The following is a 15028-nucleotide window of genomic DNA, read 5'->3' as shown; positions in this document are numbered from 1 at the left end:
TTAACCTGTCTTCCTCATCCTGTATGCATTTACTTAATTAAGCAGCTGACCAGTTAAGATTTTGGGGGGGGCCTGGCATAGTGCTGTAATCCTAGCATTTGGAGGCTGAAGTGGGCAGATCACTTGAGCTCAGAAGTTCAAGACCAGCCTGGGCAACATGGCAAACCCTTGTCTCTACTAAAAATACAAAAATTAACCAGGCATGGCATGTGCCTATAGTCCAGCTACTTGGGAGGCTGAGGTGGGAGGATCGCTTGAGCCTAGGAGGTAGAGCTTGCAGTGAGCTGAGATTGCACCACTGCACTCCAGCCTGGGTGACAGAGTGAGATCCTGTCTCAAAAAAAAAAAAAAAGGTTCCTTTGTACATGAAGATTTTTCACATTTCTAATTCTGAACTTTAATCTCAACCAGGGTTTATGACCTTTCATTTGTAGGTTTAGTCAGTTAATTTATTTGGTAAATGTTTGTGCATTCTAATTTTTTGTTCTTTTCCTTGTCTCTTTTTTTTTTTTTTTTTTTTTTTCTTGAGAATGGGGCCTTGCTGTATTGCCCAGGCTGCAGTGTAGTATTATGATCATAGCTCACTGTAGCCTTTCTACCTCCTGGGCTCAAGTGATCCTCCTGCTTCAGCCTCCTAAGTAGCTGGGACTACAGGTGTGTGCCACCATGCCTGACTATTTTTTATTTTAATTGTTTTAGAGACAAGGTCTTGCTGTGTTGCCCAGGCTGGTCTTGAACTCCTGGCCTTAAGTGATCCTCCTGCCTTGACCTCCCAAAGTGCTGAGATTACAGGCCTGAGCCACTGCACCTTGCCTTCCTTACCTCTTCTTTGTATGACATTTTTATGTTTCTAACATTGAACTCTAAGGAAGCTGATGAACAAACACGCCATATGTATGCAGAACACTTAACAGAATTATGCTATGTTTTCTGTTTTTGTTTGTATTTCTTGACCTTGCTGAAGATTGACTTGAAATCTTAAACTAAGTTCTCCCTCTTTATAGGTGGTGACAGTGATCCTCCATTAAAGCGTAGCCTGGCACAGAGGCTAGGGAAGAAAGTTGAAGCTCCAGAAGCTAACATTGACAAAACACCAAAGAAAGGTACCTGTGTTCTTACATACTTTGTGTGTGTATATAATTGTGACACTTGTGTCTTGTAATGCTAACAGCTATGGTTTTTCATTCTTTTGTTCAGGTAAATCTTGTATTTGTTATATTATTATCTTGTATTTGTTATCTTGTATTTGTTATATTATTCACTCAACATTTAATCCTTAGTCTGCTAGATTCTGGGTAGACACCATTGAAAAAAACACCATCACACTCCTCAGGAGCTTATAGTATAAATGGCAGGTAGGAATACTTATAAATGCGATAAATTTTGTAACAGAGAAAAGTACACAGTGTTATGGTAACACATAGGAGAGGCATCTATTATTACCATTTGTTAGGGGAAGGTTCACAGAAGAAGTTACGTTAAAGTTTAGACCTAAGACATGAGTTAGAAATTAGCCAGGTGAAGTTTGAGAGCCAGAGACTGTGTCTCAGGCAGAGAGAATAACTCCTACAGAGGCAGAGCTAAGAGTGGTATGCTCAAGGAACTGCATATGGCTGAAACATAGAAATGGGCTGAAGAGTGTGGTGACTAGATCATAATATAGTCTTTAAGCCATGTTAGAAAGTTTAGACTTATTGTAAGATAGTAACAACCCATTGAAAGGTTATAAACAGGCCGGGCACGGTAGGTCATGCCTGTAATCCCAGTACTTTGGGAGGCCAAGGTGGGTGGATCACCTGAGGTCAGAAGTTTGAGACCAGCCTGGCCAACATGGCAAAACCCCATCTTTACTAAAAATACAAAAAAATTAGCCGGGCGGGGTGGCACGCACCTGTAATCCTAGCTACTTGGGAGGCTGAGGCAGGAGAATTGTGTGAACCTGGAAGGCGGAGGTTACAGTGAGCCGAGATCAATCACCAGTGCACTCCAGCCTGGGTGACTGAGTGAGACTCCACCTCAAAAAATTCAGGCTCAAATGTGCATTTTAAAACCGTTGCCTTGCCTGCAATATGGAGACAGATTAGAAGGGGGCAACATGCTGGCCTGGAGATGAGTTGGCAGGCTGTTAAAATAATCTAGATAAGACGAGGTAGTGGCATAGATTTGGTATTTTGGAAGTTGATTTGGAGACATGGACTAAATCAAGAGATAGCTGGGAGTTAGATTTTTGTTTTGTTTGTTTAAAGACAAGGTTTCACAGTGTTGCCTAGGCTGGATTCAAATTTCTGGCCTCAAGCCATCCTTCTTCAGCCTCCCAAGTAGCTGGGAGTACAGGAATGCACTATTGCGCCCCTCAGGGAATTAGAATTCTTTATAGTTGAAGGAGAGCAAAAAGCCAAGGTTAGATATATGTTTTTTCCGCTTGTATGACTGCAGTGAACCACTGGCGTTAAATTATTAAAGAATAGGTGTTTTTTTCCTTCTCATTGTGTTTGGTTTTAACTTTCTTTGAAATAAGAAACTTCTTTTAATTTTTCCCCTTGCCCAAGGGACTTTGATGAGTAGACGTTCCTGTTTGGAGGTTTTCTTGCATTCTCAGAGCAAGCAAAAGTTACTTTCTTTGCCACATTGCTTTCCTCCTTGTGTATCGATCATATTGAAGATTTTTATAACTAAGGAGCATATTTTAAATTTACTTGGAGGAAAAATTATTTCAATGACAAGGTTTTTAGAAGGCTCTATAATAACAAAATTATTTCCTTTAATTCAGTAGTTTTTGCTTTTCAGATATAAAAGTACGTTTCTCTTTGTTTCTTTTGGTATTTTTGTTTTTTGAGACAGAGTCTTACTCTGTCGCCCAGACTGGAGTGCAGTAGCGCTATCTCAGCTCACCCCAACCTCCGCCTCCAGGGTTCAAACGATTCTTCTGTCTCTGCCTCCAGAGTAGCTGAGATTACGGGCATGTGCCACCACACCCGGCTAATTTTTGTGTTTTTAGTAGAGATGGAGTTTCACCATGTTGGCCAGGCTGGTCTCGAACTCCTCACCTCAGGTGATCTGCCCGCCTCGGCCTCCCAAAGTGTTGGGATTATAGGCGTGAGCCACCACGCCTGGCATGTTTTAAGCTTTCCAGAGTACTCTAGGGAATCTGTGATTGACATAAATTTGTTCTGTGGAGAAGAAAATCTTAACTTTTTTTTTTTTTTTTTAAAATACAGAGTCTCTCTCTGTGGCCCAGGCTGGAGTACAGTGGTGCGATCTTGGCTCACTGAAGCCTCTGCCTCCCGGGTTCAAGTAATTCTCCTGCCTCAGCCTCCCTAGTAGCTAGAATTACAAGCACATGCCACCATGCCTGGCTAATTTTTGTATTTTTAGTAGAAACGAGGTTTTACCATGTTGGCCAGGCTGGTCTCAAACTCCTGACCTCAAGTTATCCACCTGCCTCGGCCTCCCAAAGTGCTGGGATTACAGCTGTGTGGCAACATGCCCAACAAACGTGTATTTAACTTGTAAAAAGTTTCTGTTCAACTGTTGATTTTTTAAAATCTTTCTTTTTATTTTTTTATTTTTTTGAGATAGAGTCTCACTCTTGTCACCCAGGTTGGAGTCCAGTGGCACGATCTCAGCTCACTGCAACCTCCACCTCCCAGGTTCAAGCGATTCTCCTGCCTCAGCCTCCTGAGTAGCTGGGATTACAGGCACCCGCCACCATGCCCAGCTAATTTTTTTTTTTTTTTGTATTAGTAGAGATGGGGTTTCACCATGTTAGCCAGGCTGGTCTTGAACTCCTGACCTCAAGTGATCCACCCACCTCAGCCTCCCAAAGTGCTGGGATTACAGGCGTGAGCCACTGTGCCTGGCTATTTTTTGCATTTTTAGTAGAGATGGGGTTTCACCATGTTGGCCAGGCTGGCCTTGAACCCCTGACCTCAAGTGATCAGCCTGCCTTGGCCTCCCAAAGTTCTGGGATTACAGGTGTGTGCCACCATGCCCAGCAAACCTGTATTTAAGCTGTAAAAAGTTTCTGTTCAACTTTTGATTTTTGAAAATCTTTCTTTTCACAGCTCAAGTTTCCAAGTCTCTTAAGGAGCGATTAGGCATGTCAGCTGATCCAAATAATGAGGACGCAACAGGTAAGTAAATCCTAACACCAGATTCTGATTATTTTTTTCTTTGCTGTAAGAGCCTTTGCTTTTTCTCATATTTACCTGTTGCTTGCTAGGGCTTTTGATTTTTGTTCTTTTGTAGTTCTGTTTGTTTTTTAAGTAATTGATCAAGTCAACTCAGACTTAACTGGGATCAATTCCTTTTTTGTGCTTAAGAGATGATAAAATGATTGTTCATCATAGCATTAATAGTAGGAAATTATTTATTTATTTATTTATTATATTTATTTATTTTTGAGACAGAGTTTTGCTCTTTTTGCCCAGGCTGGAGTTAAATGGCGAGGTCTCAGCTCACTGCAACCTCCACCTCCTGGGTTCAAGCGATTCCCCTGCCTCAGCCTCCCGAGTAGCTAGGATTACAGGCATGCGCCATCACGCCTCGCTAATATTTGTATTTTTAGTAGAGATGGGGTTTCACCATGTTGGTCAGGCTGGTCTCAAACTCCTGACCTCAGGTAATCCACCTGCCTCAGCCTCCCAAAATCCTGGGATTACAGGCACGAGCCACCGCACCCGGCTAAATAGTAGGAAATTAGAAACAACTTAAATATACAACAAAAAGGGTTTAGATAAAATTATGATAGTTATGTGCTAAAATAATTGCTGTCATGAAAAGTCAAATGCTGAACAACACTGATACGGAAAAATCAACTTGCATTGTATCAAGTGAAGAAAGATAAAGAGCACATACCACTTTTGACCTCCTGATTTAGGGCACCATAAGAATCTTTTTTTTTTTTTGAGTTTGTTTTCTTATTATAGAAACTTATTCTCAGGAGAAACATGCATATGTATGAGATTATTCTGATTTTGTAAAGATACAAACATATGCCTTTAAAAAATCTTCAAAAATACACCAGAATATAAATAAAATTGGTGTCACCTGGGTATTGGGGTTTTCTTTATATTCTTCCTGTATTATAATTTTTAAATTTTTTAAATTATGAAATAAAACTACGTAAGTATATATATCTACAGTTTAAGGAATAATATAATGAACATCCATGTATTCAGCCTTCCATCTTTTTTTTTTAATACCTTGCTGAATTCAGTTTGAGGCTTTTAAAAATTTTATATTTTTACATCTCTATTTTTGAATGGTGTTAGCCACCTTAGGTTACTTTTTATCCCCCATCCTTACCTGATTTGGATGTTAAAGTTATATTAGCATCATAAAAAGGGAGTCCGATGTTGGACATTCTTATTCTGTTGTATGCAACCTGAATTATTCAGAGATTTCTAGGGTTTTATCTCTCCCTAGTATGCTTCAGGTTCACTGTTGTGGATCAAACATGGATCATTTTTGTTCATTCTGCTAAATCAGTATTTATGATAAATACTGATATATTTATGATATATATCATAAATTATTTATTATTTATGACATAAATAATATTTATAGGCGGTCCTTAAATTTCTACCCTAATGGTTATGTCAGATCCCACCGTTGCTTTTAATATTAGTTAACCCAAGTTTGGCAGTTTCCTTTGACTTTATTGGGAGGAACAGAACTCACGCCTATGGTTTTAACTATTATTTTTCCATTTTTCTGTAAATTCAGACATCTGCTTTCTGTTTTAGAAATTCTTCAAGATGTATGCTCTGCCAGTGACATCCTTATTTCTCATTGTTGGTGTGGATTTATTTTATTTTTAATGTTTTATCATTTCAATGAAATTTTGGTAGGGGAGGGAAACAGGGCCTCTATGCCACCATTCATGTTGTACTTTCTTGGAGTGGTAATTTTGAAATGTTTGCCACCTTGGATTGAAAGAATTTGCAATTTTTTATTAAAGAACTTGAAGAAATAATTCAGTAAGTGAGTGCTTCGTTTGCAATATTGCAGGTACCTAAATATAGTCGTTGTTCTCATGAAGTCTTTAGTGTGGTTGAAGATACAGGCAATTACAGTGTACTGAGTGTTCAGTGCTCTGATCAGAAAAACTAAATTGGGGGGTATCAGGTTTTAAGCTGAATTCAGTTGAAACCAGGCCTGGCGTGGTGGCTCACGCCTGTAATCCCAGCACTTTGGGAGGCCAGGCAGGCAAATCTCTTGAGACCAGGAGTTTTGAGACCAGCCTGGCCAACATGGCAAAACCCTGTCTCTACAAAAAATACAAAAATTAGCCAGGCGTGGTCGTGGGCGCCTGTAGGCCCAGCTACTCAGGAGGCTGAGGCAGAGAATCACTCGAACCCAGGAGGTGTAGGTTGCGGTGAGTCAAGACGACACCACTGCACACTCCAGCCTGGGCAACAGAGCAAAACTCTGTCTCAGAAAACAAACAAAAAAAAAACACAGGTAGCAAGAGAAATGAGATCAGCATGCAATACTCCAAGTAGAAGGAATAGTATACTCAGGAGTTTGGAAAGTGAGACAGAACACAGTATATTTAAGATTTCAGACTGGGTATGGTGGCTCACACCTGTAATCCCAGCACTTTGATTGGCTGAGGCAGAAGGATCACTTGAAGCCAGGAGTTTGGAGACCAGCCTGGGCCACATAGCAAGACCTCATCTCTACCAAAAAAAAAAAAAAAAAAAAAAAAAAGATTTTGAAAGGATATAATTTTTTTGGGGGGGGGGTTCATTAAAAGCTGTTATTCAGTGATTACATATATATGTATGATCTCCAAATTATTATTTATTTCATAGCACTATCTCTTTTCATTATTTATTTTCTTAGCCCTTCAGTAATGAGAATGGTTCTATCTGTGAAGTGTGACATTTGGTCTTCAGTTTAGACAGATACAGAACGATTAATGTATCATTGAAAATAGCTCTTCAGTGGCATGCCAATTTCTGGGCCTTCTGCATTTTTCTTCTATCTTGTCACCTGTTTTACCTTCTTTTTATCCTTTAAATTTAATATCATTTCCTTGTAGACAAGTGTAGGTGTTCCTGCTGTGTCCTTTTATATAGCATTATACCTCCCTTATCAAAGCAGTTATCATTACCATACTCTGCTATAGCTTGTTTAATTATTGATCTGTTAGACTGTAAATTACATGTGGACAGAGATTTTATTTTGCTTACCATTGTATTTCTAGTCCAGTGTTCATTACATGTTTATAGCCATAAGTTAATGAAGAATTTATTGCTATTTTTGTTAAGATTTATAATGACAATTTTTTCCAACTAGTAAATGGCTTTCAGTTTCTGAAGAATAAGCTTCTGAATAGAAATACAAATCAATTTTTGCCTCCAAAGAGTTTTCCTTGAGGACCACTGCCTGGAACTTACAGTAATCTAAAATTGAAACAGAAACAATTAGCTGGGCTTGGTGGTGGGTACCTGTAGTCCCAGCTACTTGGGAGGCTGAGGCAGGAGAATCACTTGAACCCTGGGAGGCAGAGGTTGCAGTGAGCTGAGATTATACCACTGCACTCCAGCCTGGGTAACAGAGTGAGACTCTGTCTTAAAAAAAAAAAGAAAAGAAAAGAAATAAATGTTACCCTTTTGATCCTTTTAATTGCCTGCTTAAATGATAGCTCTCTGTTGGACTGTCTTGATCCAAGAATAGGGAGATGATAAGTCAGTAAGAGATGAACTTCAAGTATAATGACATGTTTTTCTCCTATGAAAACAGAGAAAGTTAATAAAGTTGGTGAGATCCATGTGAAGACATTAGAAGAAATTCTTCTTGAAAGAGCCAGTCAGAAACGTGGAGAATTGCAAACTAAACTCAAGACAGAAGGACCTTCAAAAACTGATGATTCTACTTCAGGAGCAAGAAGCTCCTCCACTATCCGTATCAAAACCTTCTCTGAGGTCCTGGCTGAAAAAAAACATCGGCAGCAGGAAGCAGAGAGACAAAAAAGCAAAAAGGATACAACTTGCATCAAGCTAAAGACTGATAGTGAAATTAAAAAAACAGTAGTTTTGCCACCCATTGTTGCCAGCAAAGGACAATCAGAGGAGCCTGCAGGTAAAACAAAGTCTATGCAGGAGGTGCACATCAAGACGCTGGAAGAAATTAAACTGGAGAAGGCACTGAGGGTGCAGCAGAGCTCTGAGAGCAGCACCAGCTCCCCATCTCAACATGAGGCCACTCCAGGGGCAAGGCGGCTGCTGCGAATCACCAAAAGAACAGGTAACAAGAGAACTTGGTCTCTAGTACCACGTCCCCACATAATATTCCAGAGGAGTGTTCCATGGGATCTTCCTAGGAGTTGTTTGACAACCTTTCTTTACTCAGATAACGTTGAAAACACTGAATTAAATGAAGTTTTTCAGTAGTGCTATGTAGACCTTTGCTATTTTGTTTTATTTTATTTTTGAGACAGAGTCTCACTCTGTCACCCAGGCTGCAGTGCAGTGGCGTGACCTTGGCTCACTGTAGCCTCCACCTCCTAGGTTCAAGCGATTCTCCTGCCTCAGCCTCCCGAGTAGCTGGGGCTACAGGCATGTGCCACCACACCCCGCTCATTTTTGTATTTTTAATAGAGATGGGGTTTCAGCATGTTGGCCAGGCTGGTCTCAAACTCCTCACCTCAAGTGTGATCTGCTCGCTTCAGTCTCCCAAAGTGCTGGGATTACAGGTGTGAGCCACCATGCCCGACCAACCTTCGCTATTTTAATGTGTATTTTGAGACTTTAGGAGCACAGATGGGCTTTATCTGTAATTTTATTTGTCCTGTCTTACTACTTTCATTAAATAAAGTTTTGTTTAACACGTCTATCATGAAGTTGCAGCTTAAATAAAATAACTAATGATGTCTTTAATGTGAATACAGGGATGAAAGAAGAGAAGAACCTTCAGGAAGGAAATGAAGTTGATTCTCAGAGCAGTATTAGAACAGAAGCTAAAGAGGTAAATTTAAGATCATTGTACGGTTTTGTTCATGGCAAACAAAGGCTAGATAATTGGTAGTTTTACCTTACAGTAAATTTCTAAGGACTTCACTCATATATTAGGTAAACAGTCTTTGTTTTACTTATAATTTCTTATGAGAATTTCCTGTAGTTCTATGTATATCAGTATTCGCTGCCCTTTTAAAGTTTTTTGTTTTCTGGGCGCGGTGGCTCATGCCTGTAATCCCAGCAGTTTGGGAGGCCGAGGCGGGCGGATCACGAGGTCAGGAGATCGAGACCATCCTGGCTAACATGGTGAAACCCCGTCTTTACTAAAAATACAAAAAATAAAGTTTTTTGTTTAATTGGCCATTAATATTTTTTTAACTGAGTTTTTTCTAATGCTATGCATCATACAAAAGTTGGAAATTTTATTTTTTTAAAAAATGAACAAACCCTAAAAATATACAACCAAGATGTAACCATCATTATCTTTTCCATGGATTTCTTTGAGCTTTTTCAGTCTTGCTCTGTTGCCCAGGCTGGAGTGCAGTGGCATGATCTCGGTTCACTGCAACCTTTGCCTCCTGGGTTCAAGCGATTCTGTGCCTCAGCCTCCCACGTAGCTGGGATCAAAGGCATGCACCACCAAGCCTGACTAATTTTTGTATTTTTAGTAGAGACAGGGTTTCTCCATGTTGTCCAGAGTGGTCTCGAACTTCTGGCTTCAAGTGATCCGCCTGCCTTGGCCTCCCAAAGTGTTGGGATTACATGTGTGAGCCACCACACTTGGCCTTCTTCGACCTTTTTGTTTATATATGCATGCATGTGAATTTGTTTAATGTTAAACCCATGTTTAGAACATAATCGAGAACTCTACAGTGTATCATTTTACAGCCTGCTTTAACTTTACCATGTTAATAATTCTTGAAGAAGTTTGTTTTTACTGACCACATGATTCTTCATTATACAAATACAGTCTTTTTCTGGACATTCAGATTTTGTTTTACACAATTATAAATAAAATAATATCTTTGTACATAAATCTTTGTGCAAGTATTTGATTATTTAGGAATCATTAGTATTTGACTTAGAGTCATGGTTGTCTAGCCTGTGGAATCTGGGTTTTTTATTATTCCATACATTTGTGATTCTAATCTTTCATCTTTAACAGGGTATTGTCTATTTAACATCAAATAAAGAGCTTTTCTCTCAGATTCTGGATCATGTGAGATTCTGCTTAACTTAGATGTTAGCCTGGTACTTACATCATACAGGTTATTAGAGGTACCAGATTTTAATTCTGTCATTCAAATTTATCCACAGGCTTCAGGTGAGACCACAGGAGTTGACATCACTAACATTCAAGTCAAGAGATGTGAGACCATGAGAGAGAAGCACATGCAGAAACAGCAGGAGAGGGAAAAATCAGTCTTGACACCTCTTCGGGGAGATGTAGCCTCTTGCAATACCCAAGTGGCAGAGAAACCAGTGCTCACTGCTGTGCCAGGAATCACACGGCACCTGACCAAGCGGCTTCCCACAAAGTCATCCCAGAAGGTGGAGGTAGAAATCTCAGGGATTGGAGACTCAGTATTGAATGTGAAATATGCAGCACAGACCTTGGAAAAAAGGGGTAAAGGCAAGTATTTCTATACTACGTATTGCTTTAGGTTATCAAAATTACCAAATTCAACCCAATTGTTGCCAGTAACTTCCTGGCAACAATTGGGTTGAATTTCATTTGCCTTCTATCCACAGGTAGATAGTAATATTTCTGATATTTTTATACAAAGGCAAAACGAGATGAATTCTTTTCTCAGAATTTAATATTGCTATTTAAAAAGCTTTGTGTAAAACTTTCTGTGGTGCATCTTTCCTCTGGTATTGAATAAAAACAAGGACTAGAGGAATGGTCATAAATTTAAGTGGGATTATATCTACATGGTGACCACCATGTGACCACAAATTGCCTTTGAATCATTTTCAGTCTCTTTTTTAATAAATTATTTGTGGTATTTCTAGTACTGAAGGAGTTTTGATATTTTATTCTGAATTATTCTCCATTTAAGAGTTTATTCTCACTGCTTATCATATATTTTCTGCCCTTTGTAGCTAAACCCAAAGTGAACGTGAAGCCATCTGTGGTTAAAGTTGTGTCATCCCCCAAATTGGCCCCAAAACGTAAGGCAGTGGAGATGCACCCTGCTGTCATTGCCGCTGTGAAGCCACTCAGCTCCAGCAGTGTCCTACAGGAACCCCCAGCCAAAAAGGCAGCTGTGGTAAGAAGTATATTCACTTTGTGGTGCTTTATTCTGTGTGGTAGGAAAGCAGCAAAGACTAACTCTCCACTAGCATTCTATCTTGTGTATATCACTTCCTGGCATTTCCTAGCATTTTAGTAATTTGGGTTACTACTGTATTTTATACTTACAGTTTGATATTTGTGAAGTAGCAGGACAGGATTTTTTAAAAGCTGATTTTTAGGTGGCAAGATATTTTGCTTATTTATATACTCAACCTTTAGATTATCAATTCTTAGATTCACAGGCTTAAAGAATCATAGCCACAATTCTAAGAAGGCAGCAAAAGAAAATGAATATGTTCAAATTAAAAAGCCTGACTCTCACTGAATTACCTGACTCTTCCTTTTGTAGGCTGTTGTCCCGCTTGTCTCTGAGGACAAATCAGTCACTGTGCCTGAAGCAGAAAATCCTAGAGACAGGTAATACTTTGTAATTCTTTCTAAACAAACTCCAGGCCCCTGTTACTGTTTAGGCTCTCTAGAGAATAACACTCATAAATAACTTGAGCAACATTCAAATAAATCTGTTGCACTTCAAATTAATTGCAAGAAAGTATGAAAATTTAGGGTTGCTGTTCTTCTTTGGTGCCATTGTTTACATTTTGCTATATTACCTAAAAGATGTTTTTTGTTTTTTTGTTTGAGGCAGCGTCTCACTGTGTCACCCAGACTGGAGTGCAGTGGCACAATCTCTGCTCACTGCAACTTCCACTTCCCCGGTTCAAGCAATTCTCCTGCCTCAGCCTCCCAAGTAGCTGGGATTACAGTTGTGCCACAAGGCCTAGCTAATTTTTGTATTTTTAGTAGTGACAGGGTTTTGCCACGTTGTCCAGGGTGGTCTCAAATTCCTGACCTCAAGTGATCCACCTTCCTCGTCCTCCCAAAGTGCTGGGATTACAGGCGTGAGCTACCATGCCTGGTCCCTGAAAGATGTCTTTAACATCTACTTTGAGTTATAAAAATGCTTGGTGCTGGCCAGGCAAGGCGGCTTATGCCTGTAATCCCAACACTTTGGGAAACTGGGGCTGGAGAATCACTTGAGCTCAGGAGTTCAAGACCAGCCTGGACAACATAGTGAGGTGTTGTCTGTAATAAAAATCAAAGAAATAATAAAAAAAATCACATGGTGACACACACCTGTAGACCCAGCTACTTGGGAGGCGGAGGCAGAATGATCGCTTGAGCCCAGGAGGTCGAGGCTGGAGTGAGCCATGATTGTACCACTACAATCCAGCCTGGGTGACAAAGGGAGACTCTGCCTCAAAAAAAAAAAAAAAAAAAAAAAGATTGATCCCAAATCAGTAAAATAATTATTTCTTTATGTATATTCTTAGAAACAAATTTTTACTCACTCTTTGTGTCCATGAGACTAAGTGATTCAGCCAACTATTGAAAAAAGGGCAGTTTTCTAATAATCTTTTTTTTCTTACAGTCTTGTGCTGCCTCCAACCCAGTCCTCTTCAGATTCCTCACCCCCGGAGGTGTCTGGCCCTTCCTCATCCCAAATGAGCATGAAAACTCGCCGACTCAGCTCTGCCTCAACAGGAAAGCCCCAACTCTCTGTGGAGGACGATTTTGAGAAACTAATATGGGAGATTTCAGGAGGCAAATTGGAAGCTGAGATTGACCTGGATCCTGGGAAAGATGAAGATGACCTTCTGCTTGAGCTATCAGAAATGATTGATAGCTGAAGGTGGTAGTGAGGACATTTAAAAAAAAAAAATCGCCAAAAAACTGGACTTAGTTTCATCTATTGTAACATTTACCTGAGATGATCATTTCTTTAGTCTAGAATTTGCCCCAAATCAGAAGTATACCTCTGAATTATCTGTATTTGTCCTGGATTCCTTGGGGTCAGATTTTTAAAGTTACTTAATAACCATTTTGTCCATTTGATGCCATTGTTTATCATCTTTTGAGAAAAAAGTTCTGTCATACCCTTCTCTCCACAAAAGAGACACTGAGAGGGCAATCAAGTGAAAGGGTGCAAGCGAACTTAGTGACTCCTTGAGGTGTTTGTCAGTTTTGGCTTTTTCCTCCTTTGTTGTATTCTTTATGTATTGTCTTGATGTACTTAATATTACCTGAGTTTGAAATGGATGAAGACAGCTGCTACCATTAAGGACCAAATTTTATGCTACCACTAAACAAAAATACCCACTCAGTCTGTGTTAAATTGTATGTCTTTTTAAAGGTATTTAGAGATTCAACTAAGCTTTAAAGAGGGCTGAGCAGCTCAGGAAGCCTGTAATGTGGGCATAACTCTTTGGACCTGATCTTGATGCTTCTGCTGCTCTGTTAGCCTCTGAAGAGCAATATCTAATTTATTATTACTGTAATTTTTAAAAAGGCTTTAAAGTGCCTCAGGGGTCCCCTGAAACTAATTTTCTATTTCTGGGATTCCCTGGATTCATTATATGAGATGGTGACATGATTAGAGGAATTCTTTTTTAGTATGAAAATCGTCCCTTTTCTTCTTCAGTACTTGCCGCCTTACTGGCATTGACTTAACACAGGGACAAAATTTGGTTAATTTTTTATTTCTAACTCCCAACAAACCCCTGTTGCCCAGTATTTATTTGGTGGCCTTTAACCACCTGAGGGAGAAAATGAGCTTATTCAAGCTGCCAATATTTATCTATGGGCTGTAGCAGTACACTGAATTGTACTGTGCCAGGGATATTGAGATGCTCTGGGGGTGTATTGTATACCTGCCAGTTTTCTTCATTTCTGAATTGAGTTTTCTTTTCTTGATGTTGGTTTCCTTCATATCACCTCAAGGTTTAGATTTGTGAAGGAATAAGCATGATGGAAATAATAGTCTTGAAAGGAGATATGTTGTATATAATCAGGAGGAGGAGGAAGGAAGGACTTACCCATTTTGATATTTTGCTGTAGGTGGCCAGTTTTGTTTCTCATAGGGAAATCTGACCCACCTGTCATGTTGGCTCCTAAGGAACTGCTGTTGTAAGCGGCTCATCAGAGTTGAACTTCACGTAGCCTTGTTGGGAATATGGAAAAGGAAGAAAGCCACAGGACTGCCCATTCAGTCTTGGGAAGATTGGGATGATTCTGCACAAGCAAAAATGACTTGAAATTTATGTATAGACACACCTCTACCAATCCATCTTCAGCTGACTGAATGTTGTATGATAGCCCTTCTCCAAAGCAGGGGTAGAATGTTCAGGTTTCACCATGGATTTTCTACTTATTTCGTTTTTGGAATCAGCTTACAGATTCCAGGTCCCTTTTGTATATATTCTTTATTCTTTTGCTTTTTTAAAAAATAATTTTGTTTCATATTTAAAGCACTTGTATTAGTCAACGTTTCGTGTTCCGCATTATTTGAACCATTTGCCCTTACAGAAAGAGAAATACTTGTTTGTGTTTTAAATAAAACTGATGTAGGAAAGTCTTGATGTTGTGAGCTAAGTAATCTTACATCATCATATCAGCCTAGGATCCACCTTGACAAGAGACCCCAATCAGAATGCTATTGGCCTTTCGTGTAAGTGCCCGAATTTCAGTTATTATTTGGCTTAGAAACCTTTCACCTGGATATATTGCCAAATTTACAAGTGTGCTCAGTTTTAGCTGCATATGCTTTAGGTAAGCATTTATATTATTATAATGTGAGGATTTTTTTTCTGACACAGATTCTCCTTAGTGCTGTAACTCAAGCAATGCCATTAGGTTTTTAAAAGGGGGGGTTTAAAAGTGATCTCAGAGAGTCTCTCTGGGCCTACTCTGGCTCAAGAGGCTGATA

The 15028-nt window shown here is 39.5% G+C and overlaps 1 protein-coding gene across 1 annotated transcript in view; it reads left to right on the top strand.

The window, feature by feature from the left end:
- Positions 1-14677, top strand: part of ZC3H11A (zinc finger CCCH-type containing 11A) — a 48954-nt gene extending 34277 nt beyond the window's left edge. The window contains exons 10-17 of the mRNA XM_054477511.2: positions 1005-1103; positions 4065-4133; positions 7753-8256; positions 8900-8976; positions 10284-10599; positions 11073-11239; positions 11615-11682; positions 12695-14677. Coding sequence (XP_054333486.1) covers positions 1005-1103; positions 4065-4133; positions 7753-8256; positions 8900-8976; positions 10284-10599; positions 11073-11239; positions 11615-11682; positions 12695-12953 — 1559 coding nt within the window. The 3' untranslated portion in view covers positions 12954-14677. The remainder of the gene's footprint in view (positions 1-1004; positions 1104-4064; positions 4134-7752; positions 8257-8899; positions 8977-10283; positions 10600-11072; positions 11240-11614; positions 11683-12694) is intronic.
- Positions 14678-15028: the final 351 nt, after the last annotated feature.

Source organism: Pongo pygmaeus, chromosome 1 (assembly GCF_028885625.2).
Source record: "Pongo pygmaeus isolate AG05252 chromosome 1, NHGRI_mPonPyg2-v2.0_pri, whole genome shotgun sequence".
NCBI lineage: Eukaryota > Metazoa > Chordata > Mammalia > Primates > Hominidae > Pongo > Pongo pygmaeus.
The sequence above is the reverse complement of the archived record's forward strand: the minus strand, read 5'-3'. Positions and strand labels throughout refer to the sequence as shown.